The sequence below is a fragment of the Syngnathoides biaculeatus genome, chromosome 13, assembly GCF_019802595.1.
Source record: "Syngnathoides biaculeatus isolate LvHL_M chromosome 13, ASM1980259v1, whole genome shotgun sequence".
In the NCBI taxonomy this organism is placed as follows: domain Eukaryota; kingdom Metazoa; phylum Chordata; class Actinopteri; order Syngnathiformes; family Syngnathidae; genus Syngnathoides; species Syngnathoides biaculeatus.
In genome coordinates this window covers 9,782,437-9,800,779 of record NC_084652.1, presented here as the reverse complement: position 1 = coordinate 9,800,779, position 18,343 = coordinate 9,782,437, and the positions used below count along the sequence as shown (strand labels likewise).

The window sequence follows — 18,343 nt, the reverse complement described above, 5'->3', positions numbered from 1 at the left end:
TGCCCACCCATCAAGTGTGAAATACAAATAGATGGACCAATTTCTAAAATGTCTCCGTCTCTAGATCAGGTTACCCTGCATCAAAGTAATTTGTCGTGTCTGTCATGGCCATTAAAGCTGATTCTGATTTGACTCCGATTCTAATATAAATCCAAAAATGTCAACATATTAGAAAATCGCACAAATGGCAATTGACAGATAATGATTTTAACAATAATGCATTCATTAGAGCATGTACCATATTTTCCGCACTATAAGGCCCACCACATTATAAGGCGCGCCTACAATGACTGGCTTATTTTAAAACTTTTTTCATATATAAGCCGCACCGCGTTATAAGGCGCAGAGAATGGACGCTACAGTAGAGGCTGGGGTTACGTTATGCATTCATTAGATGAAGCTGCACTAAAGGCTCAATAATGATCCATGTATAAGGCGCAACGGATTATAAAGCGCACCGTCGGCTTTTGAGAAAATTAAACACTTTTAAGTGCGCCTTACACTGCAGAAAATACGATAATGTAACATACCCCATCGACTTCCCCTCTCACCTAAAGTCAGCTGGGATAGACTCCAGCCCATCTGGGCCTGTAATGAGGACGTAGAAAATGGATGTATTCATAATTCATTGCACCAAGGACTAAAGTTTGACTCTGCTTTAATATCATGGAAAATAAAACCATTTTTGGCGGGTTTTCAAGCTCATCAAAAAGTGGGATGCAGCAAATCATCAAACAGTGTAATTTCTTTTGCGGTTGTCATAGTGACAAATTCCAACTTTGTGCCGGGAACAGGAAGAACAGAAAGTCCGCCCCGCAACAGCGGCGTTGTGTATTTCTTTGGGGTGTGTCAGCCTGCAGAAGTCACACTGTGCGTTAATACAGCAGTGGGCGGTGGATGTTGGGTCAGCACCGAGTCCGTGAGCAGCAGGAAGCAGAACCACACAACTTCATGTGACGCTAAGGTCATAAAACAAAGCCCACATTACAGTCTAGTGTTGCCGAGTAGCGGGCTGGTCTGGATTGAGGTGGAGGTTCACGTCCCTCTGAAGCGATTTTGAAGTTTAAGTTGTGTAACAGACCAAAGTATAACTGTTTTCAATATAATTTTTGAGGAGTATGGCCAAAATTCTCAACTTATGTTTCAATGAGAGGAGACTATCACACTTCAAAATAGTGCTAGACATAGAGTGAAATAAAGAACATGAAAAAAAAACTGGCAGATGCTTTCCCTTATCACTTGATATGCTGCACTTCCTTGATCGGTGAACTGTTTGAACCTCGACATCAGATCAGAGGACAAGAGCAGAAGAGGGTCGGCGCGCCAAACGACGCCTTCACGGCACATTTCCTGTGGCGTGGAAACGGGCCAAATGAGCAGCAAACATGTGGCGGACATTTGGAGCCGAATGACAGGACGGAGACTTGTAGTGTACGTGGTTATGATTTAGCCATCGCGGGCTTATTTTTAGTATAAAACCATCATGCAGCCAGACCTTGCATCAACAGTTTTGCTCTCCACAAATGAGTCACAGTAAGTGTTTGATTTGTTTCTATATTTATAGGGTACATGGGAAAAGCTGCGACTTCTTGACTGCTTGGTCACGTTGACACTTCAATTTGATTCAAGCTTGAGCTTTACAATAATAATGAGGACAGAACCAAGTAGCATAGAGCACGGACCTCTGCAAAGGTCAAAAAGCAATCAAGCTCATGTGACTGAACAGTTTTGAGAATAATTATTGCAGATTCACTCCAGTCCTGCAGGTGGTGGCATAACATATATGGAGCCAATGAAAAAGTTGAAAACTCCTTATAGCATCTTTCTTATACCTTCACATTACGTCTTTGAGCTGTGAAAATCTATTCATTTAAATCCTCCGGGGGTTGGAAAACCTCCCGCCGGGTTGTCCCTAGGCTTTTCCACGTCGTAACAATGAGGCCTTCTAAAGCAGCCATGACAATGCAAAGCCGCTGTCCACATCCCCCATCTCCCCCTCCGCCTTTTTCTGCATGAGGCTTGCACACTCACGGCCGACAATGAGCCACTCTAAAGCGGCCACGTCAACTTGGTTAACACGCCGGGTGTGAAGTTGGACTTGGAATAAAAAAATGTTCCCCCTCCTCGCTCTTCCCCCTCCCTCTATACGACGTGTACACACTCTTGGCTGACAACGAGGCGCTCTAAAGCACCCACAGCAGCTGCCTTTCTGAAGAGAGGCTGCATTTTTGGGGTGTAGGCATATAACTGCTGTACCAAGATGACAGAATACTGCAATTGTGCTGGATAACTGCTGATGCGAATGAAGGTGCCAATGCTCCTACATAGTGGGGGCAGGACAGTTTGTCCCAGGGAGCTAAGTGCGTCACTACTCGGCCATGCTCAAATAAATAGTTTACAGTTTAATGCTATGTCTTTACAATTTTCTCCATAATTCTCAGCGTTTGCATCTTGTCAACTTATAACGGTTAAAATGCATCTACAAGGTATATTTAATATTTATGACAATGCGGACCGTTGTGGTAAAGAGGGAGCTAAGTCGAAAGGGAAATCTCTCAATTTACCAGTTGATCTATGTTCCTACCCTCACTTATGGGCATGAGCTGTGGGTCGTGACCAAAAGAACAAGATCCCGGACAAAAGCAGCCGAAATGAGTTTCCTCCGCGAGGGTGTCCGGGCTCGGTCATCCGGGAGGGGCTCAGTGTCGAGCCCCTGCTCCTCCGCATTGAAAGGAGCCAGATGAGGTGGCTGGGGCATCTGATCCGGATGCACCCCGGACGCCTCCCTGGTGAGGAAAGAGGAAAGAGACCCCGGGGACGACCCAGGACACACTGGAGAGACTTTGTCTCTCGGCTGGCCTGGGAACGCCTCGTGATCCCTCCGGAAGAGCTGGAAGAAGTTGTCGGGGAAAGGGAAGACTGGGTATCCCTGCTGAGGCTACTACCCCCGCGACCCGACCCGAAGAAGCAGCAGAGAATGGATGGATGGATTTAATATTTATTACAGTAACTTATAAAAAAGTTTATAATTGCCGACATATGCCATAAGATGGTGTCGAAGCACTGCTATTGTCTACATGAAACTCCTCATCTCACTTCAACCAAGTTCAATGGCACCAAGATGCACACAGGATAGTGTTAAAGTAATACTCTGAGTGAATTTCCACCGGATAATGGAGGAGAACTTCTAAAAACAACATACAAGGAGGCGAATCCCAAATCTGGAAGGCAGACTGTACTTAATTTATCAAGTTTTTCCCTACTTTAAAAGCTTGTGAAAATTGGTTACGAAGATTAATTTTAACCATTATGCGCCCAAGGTGGTACAGTTCCACTTTATCTGAAGCTTCAGCGTAACTCACTAGGGTTCGGTTAAGCAAGGATTAACCTTTTGCTTCTTTTCCTCTTGTTATAAAGTCGCAGGCGAGAAGAGGACGATAAGCTAGAGGTGTTCTGCTGTTTTTCCACGTCTTCCAGCGGATAACTTTTTACACTTGTGTGACAATTAAGATAAAAACCAAGGAACCGCGGCGAGCAATTTCCAAGTGCACACGCGCACGCCGACAAGGCCGTCGCGCTCACTCGCCGACAACCCGAGACGAGAGACGCGATGCCAAGATTGACTTTCAACTACAATACAAACAAGTGTTGATCGTGCCGTCTACCCGCGTTTATGCTGACAATCTCCAATTATGCTTTGTCTCTCTTATCCGCAAGTCTGCTAATGAGTTCCGCTCACAATGCGGAACCGTGGAATTCAGTGTCGTGATTCAGTTAACCAGTGGATAAAAGGAAAAGCCCATCTATGAATGGGACGGACTGTGGGCGTCCGCTTGGAATAGCAATCCGTTTAGCATTTTCAGTCTTTTCTAGTCAAGGTTTGTTGGGCTTATCTTGTTGTATAAAGCTTTGCTGGTTTAAGTATTTGAGTTTCAAGTTCTTTTATTTAATATCTATTGTGAAGCACCACTGAATTGCCATTGTTTTCATCACGATTTAAGCAGAATGATGTAAAAATTCCCAAAACCTATTTCAGTCATGCAAGATTTGGTCATTTGCGGATTCCTACAATACCGAGTGCCATTCAACTTGAGGTTTTATTGGACACTACGAGGTAAAAACAACTTATCAGTTCACGGAATCCATAATGAAACGAACAGATTGACCATGTTTGAATCATGCTTCTTTCTACTAGCTGTTTATTCATCTTGAGATTGGGGAAACCGATATAAAAGTGTCTTTGTTGCTGCTCCCTGCCTGATGGGCTGAAGGGTGTTCAGAAGCTGAAACACATAATAACACCTTCCTGCCTTCAAGTGAGATTGGGGGCTTTTGTCTCTTTTTGTCCGCGTCTCCCCATCTTTAGACAGCCCACGACAGGTTTTGTTTGGTGTTCGGGCAAAACTGGACGCGCATTGCCAGTTTTAAATGCTGTTGCCAGGTGTCTTTGAAGATTTTGTATCCGCTATCGCACTGCAACTTTGCTAGATGTAGTTCTGAATCTTAACGGAACTTTTGGAGCGGGTAGTCATCTCGGGCAAAAAACAACCGACTGCTATGTTTTTCCACAGCACACTCCCAGAATCTTCATTCAACTTTTTTTAAGCATTTGGTTTTTTTGAGGTCTAACCTTGTAGTTCAGGATGTGACGGGGTTGAATCACAGTCAGATAATTTACTGTACTCAGAGGCAGCGTTTGTTTTGTTTTATTATAAAATCTCCACGCCCAAGTCAGATCAACCTATCAGACGCAGAAATCATAACTGACAAGGATTCAATCATTTGTCGTGAACTTGGTCGCCGACACCCGCCCACGTTAATACGCCAATTACTCAGTACGTGTGTAGTTCAATTACTATAACTCAGTTGGTTATTCATTATTTATTCTTCATGTCCTCACTATACGACAGATTTGATTTTGTGGAATGCATTGATCCATGTGTTGTGTAATCCCTGCTATTTTGTGGGAATCTAATGATATTTTTTATGGGTTTTTATTTTCCAGTATATTTTCTTACTTACTGTAATGCTCTCGCGTTTAAGAAAGCAGAGAGACAGTCGCCAATGCGGTTTTGGGCCTTTTACTGAATGGCGGGATAACAGTCCAAAGTAAAAACATTTTGACGACACTCACATAACTGCTGTCGCCCTCAGCTCACACCCAGTCTCACACGCAGACACTACAATACTACTTCCATACATATTTAATTGTAGTTTTTGTATATTTTAATCCAATAAAATGTCTTCAAAGTGTGTGAGGGGATTGGCAGACATAAGTCAAGGCACCTGTTAAATGAGGCGTCAGGAACCTTTTAAGCTGAGAGAACCATAAATAATATTTTAAAATGTAATTCGAAAGGTGACAATATTTTTAAAACTAAGTACAAGTGTATTCTTGCATTTTATGTAAGACCAACACTTTAAGAGTACAATAAGTCTCTAAATGCATTTACATAACATTATCATGTTGGTGACCAATGATGACAAAAGTACTTCTGACCATGAATGCGACTTCTTTGCTGATGGCTTTGTCGTCTGTTTCATACGTCATTAAATTAAACTCCATGCAGCCTTTGAGACTTCCGTCCGTTATTCGTGAACATAAGTTGGTCTTGTTTTTTTTAAATGTGAGAAAGACTTTTCATATGCATAGGTAGAACCAAACAATGTCAGTATAGCAATACTCACACAACGCAGCGTGGGGTTTGTGACAGGAAGTGCGTTCCAAGTTTTCACAATCAGCTGGTCTGCAGGTTGAATATTTTTTCATTTCTCCCCACTTATGTGGGCTCGCCAACAATGCTTGCCGATAAAGTATTTATGTAAAAAAAATTTCCTGTCGCATAAGCACGCGGTCATTATAAACCACATTGATGGGCAAGGACTGTAACATTTGTAATTATGAGTGTACCCCTTTAAGAGCGTTGGGGGGGCGGTGCAAGGTACACTAGGAAGAAGAGTGAGAGAAAGTTATGTGTGCTGCCAAAATGTTCACGCCGTCACGCAATCGACTGCACCCCTGCTATGCACAGTATGCCGTTATGAGGCTTTTGCGAGCCATACGCATCCACCAAAAGAGCCAAGTATGGCTCGCGAGCCATAGGTTGCTGAATAGAAACTTTTCAATTGCCTGAGTGCTGCGTGTTTGATGCTCACTACAAACGCTTTCCTTAAGATTGAATCTGTGATAACTTTGACAAAAGCGATCTGCCAGTCATTGTCTTATCTTCGCGCTCCGTCAAACGAATGAGAGAGATTTTCACACAGGGATGTGTTTATTAAACATTTCTGGGGTGCTATCGGTGAGGCCGCTGTGTTCAAAACAAGCGCGTCGCCGTGGGTGACCGTGCCAAGCGGCCTGTCCTTCTCTCTCTCTCTCTCTCTCTCTCTCTCTCACAGTGGAGTCAGTGTGCGGCTCGGAGCAGGGGTGCTGAGCAACAATCTCGCACAGCACTTACAGATGACATTTCAGAGCACAGAGCAGCACACTGTCAGCCTCTGGCAACCGGCAATCAACAACAACACAAAACCCAGCACGGGGATGCCCGCGCTGGAGCAAAATGTTACCAGCCCTGTCTGCACATGTCTGCTGCAACGTGCCTTTTTTTCCCCCCTTTTTTTGAACCAAGCAATAAGATTCCAACTCTTTTCCCACATTTAAAAGACACAACAGCAAAGAAAATTCGAGTTGAGGAAGATTAATCACCGACAAAAAGATGAGTTGACGTTGACAGTAATGATCCGCTTGGACAAGGAGGGAGAGGGAAAATCAATCATCCTTCTTTTTCCCTTTCTTTGGGAAAACAATGACACGAAAGCCGTGTCCAAAACTAATTACGCTCTACTGAGAAATGAAAGTTCATTCATTCATTTTAAGTCAAGCGTGGCTTTTGTTTCTGCATAACAGATTTATTCCCTCACTTCATTAAACCTTGCTCCAGCGTAATGATTTCATTCAAATGGTTCTTGCTCTGCTCCGCGGGTACGTCAAATCTCCTCAAAGAATGTATTGGTGCACAATTATATATATATATATATATATATATATATATATATATATATATATATATATATATATATTCTTCCCGTAATTTCCGGCCTATAAACTGCGACTTTTTTCACACCCTTGCAACCCTGTGGTTTTTTTGTAACGGCCGCAAGGGGGCCACTCGAGAGGAAAAGGTAAGTGTGAGACCAGTGGAATGTATGTGCCGAGGAAGTGACTTTTACTGGTATGTTTTTTTTTAAACCGGCCTTGTTAGCGCTACACTAGCATTAGCACTGTGCTGGCGTGTTGCTACCCTGTCTCAGTGATTTTTACCGGTATGTTTTTTTTTTAACAGGCCATTTTAGCGCTATGCTAGCGTGTTTCTGCCGCGTCTCAGTGATTTAGGTTTTTTTTTTAACTGGCTCTGTTAGTGCTGTGCTACCGTGTTGCTACTGTGTAGCTGCCGCGGCTATTTTTTTTTTTTTTACCAGTATGTTTTTTTTTTTTTAACCAGCCCTGTTCGTGCTACCATGTTGTTGCTATGTTAAGCTAAGCTAAGGTATTAAAACTTTGAAAACTCTTTCTGTGTACAGTCTTCTTTAGAAATATTTCGTGTTTCAATGTTGGCACTTGGGGCTTTCACACATGTGCGACTTATGTATGTAACAAATGGTATTTCCTTGACAAATGTACTGGGTGAGTTTTATAATCCAGTGCGCTCTGGAGGCCCGAAATTAAAGTACATTACTTTAAATGTAACGTGTGAAACTCTATCGGAACTCTCTTTTCTAGGAAAGTCACGATCGCATTATGTTGTAACCGAGGCTGAGTCGAGTTACTTAATTTTGAGTTCAAGCCAACAACGAGTCTGATCAATGGTTGTTTGCTTCGCCCTCGATTCCGACCCTCCACAAACAACACTATTGATTGCCTCATGAAATTCAACTGGTGAGCCACAAGTTAGCTTGTCACAAAACAATTCAAAAGTTAGATTTCTATTTGAGGCTACGTAATCTAAATAGGTTGCATTTGCTAACCTGTCGCTGCTTGAACTCTGACGACGGCCATACTCTTTAACCAAAATCTGTGCATCTTTTTCCTTAATGAATCTGAAAATTTGTGGTCATGTCTTTCTTGCTCTGAAACTAAGCTTTGGGGACAAAGGCCCCACCCACTTCGAAGAGCTGTGGCTAGGAAGCAGATGCACAGACCGCTGCAAGATGTCACCTCTGTTACGTAAAATAAGCAATCATTGTTAGCCAAGACCATCTAGAAAAAAAAAATACATTATCAGCCCCGATTTTTGTTCATTTTTATAGTCCGTATATCTTTTTCATATATATACCCACAGCTGTGTTATACTGCCCCCTGGTGGCAGATACTAGAAGTAGCCTCAAACTGAATAACTCCATGCAGAAACTGAACTTTACATTCTATTTAGTTATGTTTATTATTAGTGTATCTTTAAAATAAAGTACAGTACTGTACTTGTTTAAAAAATCTGAAATTTTCAGGGCGGGGACTTGATGTCTTATTGGGAGCAGGAATGGATTAATGTTATTACCTTTTACTTCAATGGCAAAAGATGACTTCAAATACACATTTTTTGACTTACAAGCATAATCACAAAACATAGAAGAGAGAAGTCAAGGCTCCACTTTAGTTTATGTCTTCACTTTTAAATAGAACTTTGGAAATGACTCAATTTTTCTCACATTCGTCATCATTCAAAAGAAAGTGAGCAGGTTCTTTTGATTGATCTGACTGGAATCTGGTTGTTCTGTTGAACCTTTAAGATATCCGAAGGCACCCGGCAAGTTTTACACGCAAGCCTTTCTAAAGTCGTGCAGGTTCAGTGACTTGTTTTCTGGTATTCTTGACACCTTATTGTATCCCGTTGTGCTTCAAAGGGACATTATTTGTGTGGCGCAGTCATGAAGTGGGGCGACACACACTCGCCAGGTGACCTTGAGTGAAGCTTGGGCAAAACACCAGGCTGATCAAGCCCCGGCGTCACAGCGGGGAACATCCTCGGCCAAATGTCAGGGATCAGCCCCCGTATTCAGGTGGCTCATAATTGGGAGGCATAAAGTGAAGCTTTCATGTTTTTACCGAGGTGTTTAATATGCCAGACTAGAGCGCCAGAGTGGTTATTTATGTCCTCCAGCTAGGAGACGGAGACACGAAGGAAAATACTCAAAGCCTTCTCTCCTTTGCCTGTGCCACTTTTGCTATCTAACCTGGACTTGAGAAGTGCTCCGTATCATTGATTTAAAGAAAAGAGGGGCTTCTTTAATGCATTATGGATTACAGACATTTGAGGGAAGAAAGGCAGAGAGGAAGAGCTTGAGCATTAATTATTTCACTACGGTCCAGCCGTAAAATTCTAAGTCTCGGGTTACTACTTGGTCCTTTGCTCCTTTTGATGTATGGTGACATGACAAGATAAATCACAAGCCCTGCAGTCTTCCTACTCCTAAAGTTAACGTCCGTGTTATTGCAAGGCTAGACTATAGTACTTTTTGACCTCTTCTGTAATTGTTTCAATTGTCAAAATGGAATTCTTAAATTCTAAAAGTCCAATATTGAGATTTGAAGGTACCACACACAGAGCGCTCACAGAGGAAGTTTTTACTACTTCACTTGCTCAGTTGGCGGCTTATCCTCATTCCTCTTCCAATACTTTTCTAGAAGCCTTCATTTTGGGGAGATGGAACTGATCCCAGCTGACTTGGTGCAAAAAGTTGACTCCAACCTGGACTGGTCTCTGGTCAATTACAGGGGACACTGAGATAGGCAACCAAACGCATTCACACTCAAACCATGACTGAGCGGGAACTGAACCCAAACAGCCTGCATGGACGTCAAGCAAGTGGACCAGCAGTGACTTTCCCAGCTCAGCAACTGGCAAACAATTTGACATGTTTCTCAAATATGAGCCAAAGTTTTGTGGTACCTCGACTTGTTTTTCAAGATAAGAGTCATCACTCGATTCGATTACTTGCATTGAGTTGTGAATCAAAATTGGACTTACAAGTGAGTTGAAATGCAAAGATATAGCCAATTAAATACTCCGGTAACTACTTTATCGGGTCATTTTTACACTTTTACACTTTGCAGCAACAACGAGGCGCTCTAAAGCTGCCACGCCACCTCGAAGCTCTCACCCACGTGCCTTTGTTTGTCTTTATTTTGTTTTTTAATCCTCCGTTCACATGCTTACAGTTGACACTGAAGCATTCTAAAGCATCCTTGCCAATGGACTATCCGAAGAGGATGCATTTTCGGGGCGTAGGCATTTCTAGCTAGCTAACAAACAACAATGGAAAAGGACATTAGCTAAACCTTGCATTTTTCTTGGCTTAGGTTTGTTCCTGGTTGTATCATGAGTGTCCTGGGCAAGGGTACTATGTGTATTTTATATGTCATAAAACCCTGCCTGTGGGTTGGAGGACAAAAATTTGTTCTTGGCCATGTACACTACATTGCAAGGTAAACCCACCAACTAAGCGTTTGTGGCAGGCACAAGCACGGTTTCGCTGCTAGTTGCCCATCAAACATTTTTCTGCAAGCCATAAGAACCTACAATGTCTGTGCAAGACTTGACAGGACAAATATATCATCAAGTAGATAGACATCACCAGGTGCAACAAATAAAAATGAGAAAACACGGTGATAAAAAGAGCAAAGGACCACGAAATAAACTACAGGCCAAAAAGTGTCTGAGTGGGTGGGAGGCGGGGGTGTCCCCCACATGTCCCCTGATTCCACCACCTCTGGTTGGGGAATGTAATCAGATATGTGACGTAAACTATACCAACGTTATTGAAACATTTTGCAGCTTTTGATTTAAAGTCATCTTTGCCTCAAATATAGTATTTACAACTACTTCTGTCACAGTGGTGGTAGCCACACTTATACATTTTTCAGCCCTGTCAAACTATTCCAGTAATTACCCCAATAGGGTACCTTGGGGGCTTCCTGCTGTATCACTTTCTCTGACAGCACGCGATAACATCAAGCTCTCCCTGTCCAGAATGCAGTTTTATAGGAAAGTCTCATAAGCATGCACCGTCAGACTCTGCTGTCTTTCTTGTCAGTGCTTGTTCTCCACTGTACCTGCCATACCTCAAACTATGTAGTCTGCGCATGTGTGCGTGTGCGATGCATGCGAAATTCCAGAAGAGGCACACGTGTAATCATCGGAGCTGCAGAGAGGCTCACATTAGACTAAGGATGACACACTGATGAGTAACACGGTGCGCTCACAGCTCACACTCAAGTGGCCGGCTGCTCATTTATAATAAGCAACAATTCCCAGCCGCCAGACTACCGCGACTCTCTGTGCGTGTATTTGCAGTAAATCACGCGATGAAACAAACGGTGTACCTTCAAAGCCGGTGTCAAAGTGTCAAACATTTCTGACCAGCCATCAAACGAGCAAAATGACTCTTGCAACGTGTCCGTGCTTTGTTTCATTACAAGACAGGCAGAAGCCCCCCCAAAAAAAAAGAAAAACAAAAATAAAAACAAAATAAATCATGTGCATGGTTTGAACAGAACTACAACTTCACACCAATGCATGGAAAATGGGTGTGCAGCAATAAAATAGACAATAAATACTACCAGCATGCAACATGTTGTGGGAGTATATGACGATAGATAGATAGATAGATAGATAGATAGATAGATAGATAGATAGATAGATAGATAGATAGATAGATAGATAGATAGATAGATAGATAGATAGATAGATAGATAGATAGATAGATAGATAGATAGATAGATAGATAGATAGATAGATAGATAGATAGATAGATATTCAAATGAGTTCTGATTACTATTAATTTAATGTATGTACGATTATTGCATGTACAGTATAAGTATTATAACTTGCGGTACAGTATAAGTATTATAACTTGCGTTTATGGTGCAGGTCTCACAAAAGTGTTTCTGACATGACTGACAGAATGAAAATATAGAATAATTGCGTGCCCTATTATTTTTTTTAAAACAGACTTAAAGCTATAACAAAGTGAAGTACTGTTTTTTTTTTGTGTACTTTTTGAAATCCTTTTCCTGAGCACTTGGTGCGTTCAGGGACAAAACTCAATATCGGAGGTGTTCGCACTCACCGGATATTTCGGATTGAGGAACGCCGTCCAGGGAGAATCCTTTGCCGCTATAAAAGTGCCTTATATCCGTACAACTCCTGGCTTTGCCGGAGCCTTTGTCCCCGCAGGCTGTGGCGGTGAGCGAGCACAGCACCAGAGCCGCCACGATGAAGGAATCCATCCCGGCACAATGTCAACTCAGTCAAGTGCAGGGAAAAAAAAAAAGAGTTAAATTCCGAAGCAATTTTAAAAATAATAATAACGCAGGACGGTTTGGCTGTGCGTTCAAGATGTCCCCAACCTCGCCTGAAGTGACGGCAAACGCTCGGGCGGTCAAATGGAAAATGAAAAAAAATAATAACCGATAAAATCGTATCCCCACTTTGTTTCTGATGTCTTGGTGAGAAAAGGGAGAGAGAGACAAGTCACTCAGGTGAGAAATAGTCCGGCGCGGAGCTTGACGATGGGCCGCCTGCTTTTTTTTTTTTCTTTTTTTTTTTTTTTTTTGCTTTGGCGCATGCAGCCTCGTGCACGACAAACACGTCTGTACCGGCAATTTGGACGAGCCGGGAGCTGGGAAGGAAGGAAGGACTCTGCGAGCAAGGGAGGGAGCGAGGGAGGGAGCGAAGGAACGAAGGGAAGGAAGGGAAGAGGCGTTTGGGGGGGGGGGTCTGATCGCAACTCAGAGGTGCGCACGGTTAGCGCTTTTCTCTCAGAGCGATGAATTGAATGCTCTCACGCGTTTTGGGTGACTGCTATGAAACAAATTACATATTAAACGAAGCATTGAAGAAAATTAGACAGATAATAATGTGAGCCTTTATATTATATATTTATATATTTTTTTAAAGATTAAGATTTCCTTGTGGCTTCTAATGGTCTGCACGATATGGCCACCAGGGGCAGCATAATACAGCCATGCAGACAAAAAAATGTTTTCCAACTATTATGACTCATTACGCTGCAGTAAATTTTTTGCAGAGGATAAAGAAGATATACCTGTGAATAATCGTAAATTGTGTGAAATCAGACTTCAAAATGGTAAATAATTTAGACATTGTTTCAGCTTTTGGACACTTCGGGCGTATCGCTAAATCCCGCCTCCCCGGAACTGTCAGCTGTCAATCAAAGACCTCTCATGGTTCCTCCTCAGCAGGGAGAGATGTTCAAACAGGCCACAGAAGAACGTTGGGAGGGGGGGGCACCGCTTTGCGTACGTCACAGGTGTCAAACTCAAGGTCCGGGGGCCAGAGCCGACCCGCCACATGATTATCTGTGGCCCATGAAGGCAAATCATCGGTGTCAAAATCGGTGATCCTTGTGAAAATATGTCCCAACATTTCAAACTGTCATCGGTCATAAATGAAAATGTTGAGATATTGTATGTCACCAAACGTGAACAATGGTCAAAAAAGCCATTACCCTTGATTTCTGATTCCAAAACTGGTTCATAAATTTCACGTGTAAATATGATGAGCCGATTCAGGATTCACCATAACGGGCCTCTCGAAGGAAATCCTAACTACAATGTGGCCTGCAACATAAATGAGTTTGACACCCTTGGCGTACGTTGAAGTTCAACGTGACGTTAATTGGAGGTGTAAAGAGTCATTATCCGCGACACGAAACTTGAAAACTCATCTGGGCAAGGGGATTGTGGCGTACACCCTGCTGTGGCCACTGAGGTTCAGCTTTCAGCGGCCACAGCCGGATGATCACCCCCCCCCACACACACACACACACACACCTTCCTCCTGGTCCTGGAATGCATGCGGCTGACGGTTCTAAAGCCGTCACACCGGACCTCTGGTTGCTTTTCTAACCCGATGGCAAACTGGGAAGGGGTGGTTGCTTCCGTCCAGTTCGTGGCAGCCTTGCATCGCAACGTGCGGAGGGGGCCGGACAACAGACCCACTGCAGTCAAAATAAGACTAATATTACGCTTCAGGCAAGATATTGTTTTCTAGTCGTGGGCATAGTTTGATTTCTAACTGCGCACTACACTGGTAAAATTTAAACAGGTCAAGTTTTTGACTTAGCTATGGGACTAGTTTTTAATCACACCCAAAGAGAAGAAAAAGGGTTTTATGCAATATCACAACACGACCTTTCAAACATATTTAATGTAGAAAACATGGACATGCGTCTGGTTGCACTTTAAACACTGCCTATGCAGTTAATAAAGGTTATGATGTTTGTTATGAGATCAAAATTGTGGTTAATGTTCCAGAGGTTGAACAAAAATACTGTACGTAGCACGTTTGGCGACTCCAATACATGTCATTGCTATCCCAAAGCAACATCTGCCATCTTCCAGCACGCCGAGGGTGAGCGTGGCTCTCGCGGCGCAGGAATGTGTCGGACGCGTCGGGACATCTTGATTTTGAGCCACCCAGATGTCCCAGGTGAACTGTGGGTGTGCCCCATCGGCCCCCTCCCCCACCATCGCTACAATGCAGGTCAGCACTGAGCTTCTTTCTCACTCCGCTAAGCACGTACAGGCGGCCGCGTCAGTCCTCGCGGCGCAATTTGGCGGCCGGCGAGTCCCGGCGTGCCTTTCACCTGTCATCCGCTGGTCCTCAGGAGTTTCCCGCTGTGGATTTTTCCTGACACCGTTCACCTCTGCTAATGTGTTTCTTTTTATGTTCTCCTCCTGTGTGCCAACCACCTGTGTTATGGTGTGCTTATCGTACAAAAGCTGCAGTCAGTCTCTCCACGGAGATTCTTGAATCTTCATCACATTTCTAGGCTCCAGAGTTGCAGAGAGTTTTCATTTTCTTCCTTTGCTTGTGTAGTTTTTCTTCAGATACTCTGGCAAAAAAAGTGGGACTCAAAATGGGCTAGCACCACATACAGTGAAGGAAATAAGTATTTGAACGCCTTGCTATATTGCAAGTTCTCCCGCTTAGAAGTCATGGAGGGGTCTGAAATTTTCATCGTAGGTGCATGTCCATTGTGAAAGAGATAATCTAAAAAGAAAAATCCAGAAATCACAGTGTATGATTTTTTTAACGTATTATTTGTGTGATACAGCTGCGAATAAGTATTTTAACACCTGAGAAAACCAATGTTAATATTTGATACAGTAGCCTTTGTTTGCAATTACAGGGTCAAATGTTTCCTGTAGTTGTTCACCAAGTTTACACACACTGCAGGAGGGATTTTGGCCCACTCCTACACACAGATCTTCTCTATATCGGACCGGTTTCTGGGCTGTCGCTGAGAAACACGGAGTTTCAGCTCCTCCAAAGATTTTTTATTGGGTTATAGGTCTGGAGACTGGTCAGGCCATGCCAGAACCTCGATGTGCTTCTTACGGAGCCACTCCCTGGTTTTCCTAGCTGTGTGCTTCGGGTCATTGTCATGTTGAAAGACCCAGCCACGACCCATCCTCAATGCTCTGACTGAAGGAAAGAAGTTGTTCCCCAAAATCTCACTATACATGGCCGCGGTCATCCTCTCCTTATAATACAGTGCAGTCGTCCTGTCCCATGTGCAGAAAAACATGATGCTACCACCCCCATGCTTCACAGTAGGGATAGTATTCTTGGAATGGAACTCATCATTGGTCACGGTTAGTGGAATTATGACCAAAATGTTTCATTTTGGTTTCATCTGATAACAAAACGTTCTCCCATCACTCATCTGTATCATCCAAATGGTCACAGGCAAACTTAAGACAGGGCTTAACACGTGCTGGTTTCAGCAGAGGAAACGTCCGTGCCATGCATGATTTCAAACCAGAACGTCTAAGTGTATTACCAAAAGTCACCTTGGAAACGGTGGTCCCAGCTTTTTTCAGGTCATTGACCAAGACCTATCGTGTAGTCCTGGACTGATTCCTCACCTTTCCAAGGATCACTGAGACCCCACGAGGTGATATGTTGCATGGGGCTCCACTCCGATTGAGATTGACCGTCATGTTTGGCTTCTTCCATTTTCTAATGATTGCTCCACCAGTGGACCTTTTTTCACCAAGCTGCTTGGCAATTTCTCTGTAGCCCTTTCCGTCTGTGTGGAGTTGTACAATTTTGTCTCTGGTGTCTTTGGACAGCTCTCTGGTCTTGGCCATGTTACATGTTTGAGTATTACTGATTGTATGGGGTGGACAGGTGTCTTTATGCAGTTAACAACTTCACACAGGTGCATCTGATTCAGGATAGCACATGGTGTGGAGGTGGACTTTTAAAGGCGGACTAACAGGTCTTTGACGGTCAGAATTCTAGCTGATAGACAGGTGTTCAAATACTTATTTGCAGCTGTATCACACAAAAAAAATCGTTAAAACATTATACGTTGCAATTTCTGGATGTTACTTTTTAGATTATCTTTCTCACCGTGAACATGCACCTACAATGAAAATTTCCGACCCCTCCATGATGGGAGAACTTGCAATATAGGAGGGTGCAAGTTTCTCCAAAATAAAGTACATGCCAATGCATTTAAACTCCCCCGATGTGTCAATTATGTGGAGGGGGAGGGGGTGTTTCTTTTAGTCATGTCGATGTGTGTGAAATGGAAGCAGACTGTCTGATGATGCTGCTTGCGTCGGAGATGCTTTTTATGGATTGTTGGTGGACGAAGATGCCACCACGCATTACGGCGCTGACACGTGGAGATGCTCGACTGCAGCCGAGAAAAAAAAAAAAAGAAAAGCATCAAGCAGTCACACAAATACTCAAGTGAGAAACCGCAGGAGGGAAGGACAAGGAGAGATGACAAAGCGGCAGGAGCCCAATCCCATATCCTTCTTGTTAAGATGATGCCTTGTCGGGGAATACATACATATAGTAGTCTAAGTACTTTTTAATTGGGCTGTCACTGTTGGATATTTTTTAGAATCCATTCTCCTATTGATTATTCATCAAATACTTGTATTATTCGCTGTTTACTTCCTCTGTTTGTGTTTAAATATTAGTTGTTTGGAGAGTCATACCTACTTCAATGCCAATGCTAGTTTAATTAGTCCATTTATGGCGTTTCACATCATGTGTTAGCATTGAGCTAACAGACAAAAATATGTGGTTTTGGTGATCCTTAAAGTGCAATTCTCTGTTTTATAATTTGGTTTGACAGTAAACAAGCTGGATATGGCAATAAATCCATCCATCCATTTTCTTAGCTGCTTATCCTCACGGGGGTTGCAGGGAGTGCTGCAGCCTATCCCAACTGTCAACGGACAAGAGGCGGGGGTACACCCTGAACTGGTTGCCAGCCAATCGCATGGGACATAGAGACGAAGAGTCGCACTCACAATCACACCTAGGGTCAATTTAGAGTGTACAATTAATGTTGCAATTTTTTTGGGATGTGGGAGGAAACCGGAGCGCCCGGAGAAAAGAAACGCAGGTAAGGGGAGAACATGCAAACTCCACACAGGCAGGTCCGGGATTGAACCTGGGACCTCAGAACTGTGAGGCCAACGCTTTCCAGCTGAGCCACCGTGCTGTCCGCGGCAATAAATAGTTTGAAGAAAACATTCGGGCTGTTTTTTAAATAACTTTTTGCTACCTGACAAACTGTGGTGACACGCTCAAGGATGGCAGAAAATACATCACGGGTTAACCCATTCATGGGCAGGGTGGCAATTTTTTGCCTTATTGAGATAAAAGTCTCATAACTGGCCACAATCAAGGAAATAATAGTTCTTTTTCGTTTAAGGCATAAAACAAAGGGCAAAAAAGACGCACCCTCTCGCGGGCAGCGTCCCAAAACTGGGACGGGTATGTTATCAGTTCTGTGAAGTGGTACTTACAAGAGATATGTTGATTAATTAATTCTTATTCTAGAACAACCCTTACGCATTAATAATACTGATGGATTAGCATTTTGAAGACAAACTTGGTTGCATTCTGACCTTTCTCCCTTTTTTCTCTTGGAAAACGCTCCTTGTGTACTTGAGGCAGCCATGTTGGGTCAGGAAGGAAGGAAATAATTCCGTGCTAACTTTGACCGATGTTATCCTCTCCAGATACCAAATCATTGCTTCAGATTAAAACACTTAAATATTTTGATATACTAAAGGATATAATGCGTGAAAATCATGATGTCCCAAAAATGGGACACTGCCCACAAATGGGTTTAAAAAAAAAACCTTGTAGGTGAAGGTAAGGAACAAACACTGAACAAGCGGCAGCTTGTGTCCCAAAAAACCTAAGTAGAGGCACTTATAAGTGTATAATTTTAGTAAATACAAAATCTTTCCTTCTCCACATGACAACACTCAAACGATCTAGCACTA

General features: G+C 43.1%; 1 protein-coding gene across 1 annotated transcript in view; it reads right to left on the bottom strand.

The window, feature by feature from the left end:
- The window catches only part of gpc1b (glypican 1b), a 90,618-nt gene extending 77,544 nt beyond the window's left edge, over nucleotides 1-13,074 (bottom strand). Inside the window, exon 1 of the mRNA XM_061838930.1 lies at nucleotides 12,124-13,074. Within this exon, the coding sequence (XP_061694914.1) occupies nucleotides 12,124-12,283 (160 nt within the window). The 5' untranslated portion in view covers nucleotides 12,284-13,074. The remainder of the gene's footprint in view (nucleotides 1-12,123) is intronic.
- Nucleotides 13,075-18,343: the final 5,269 nt, after the last annotated feature.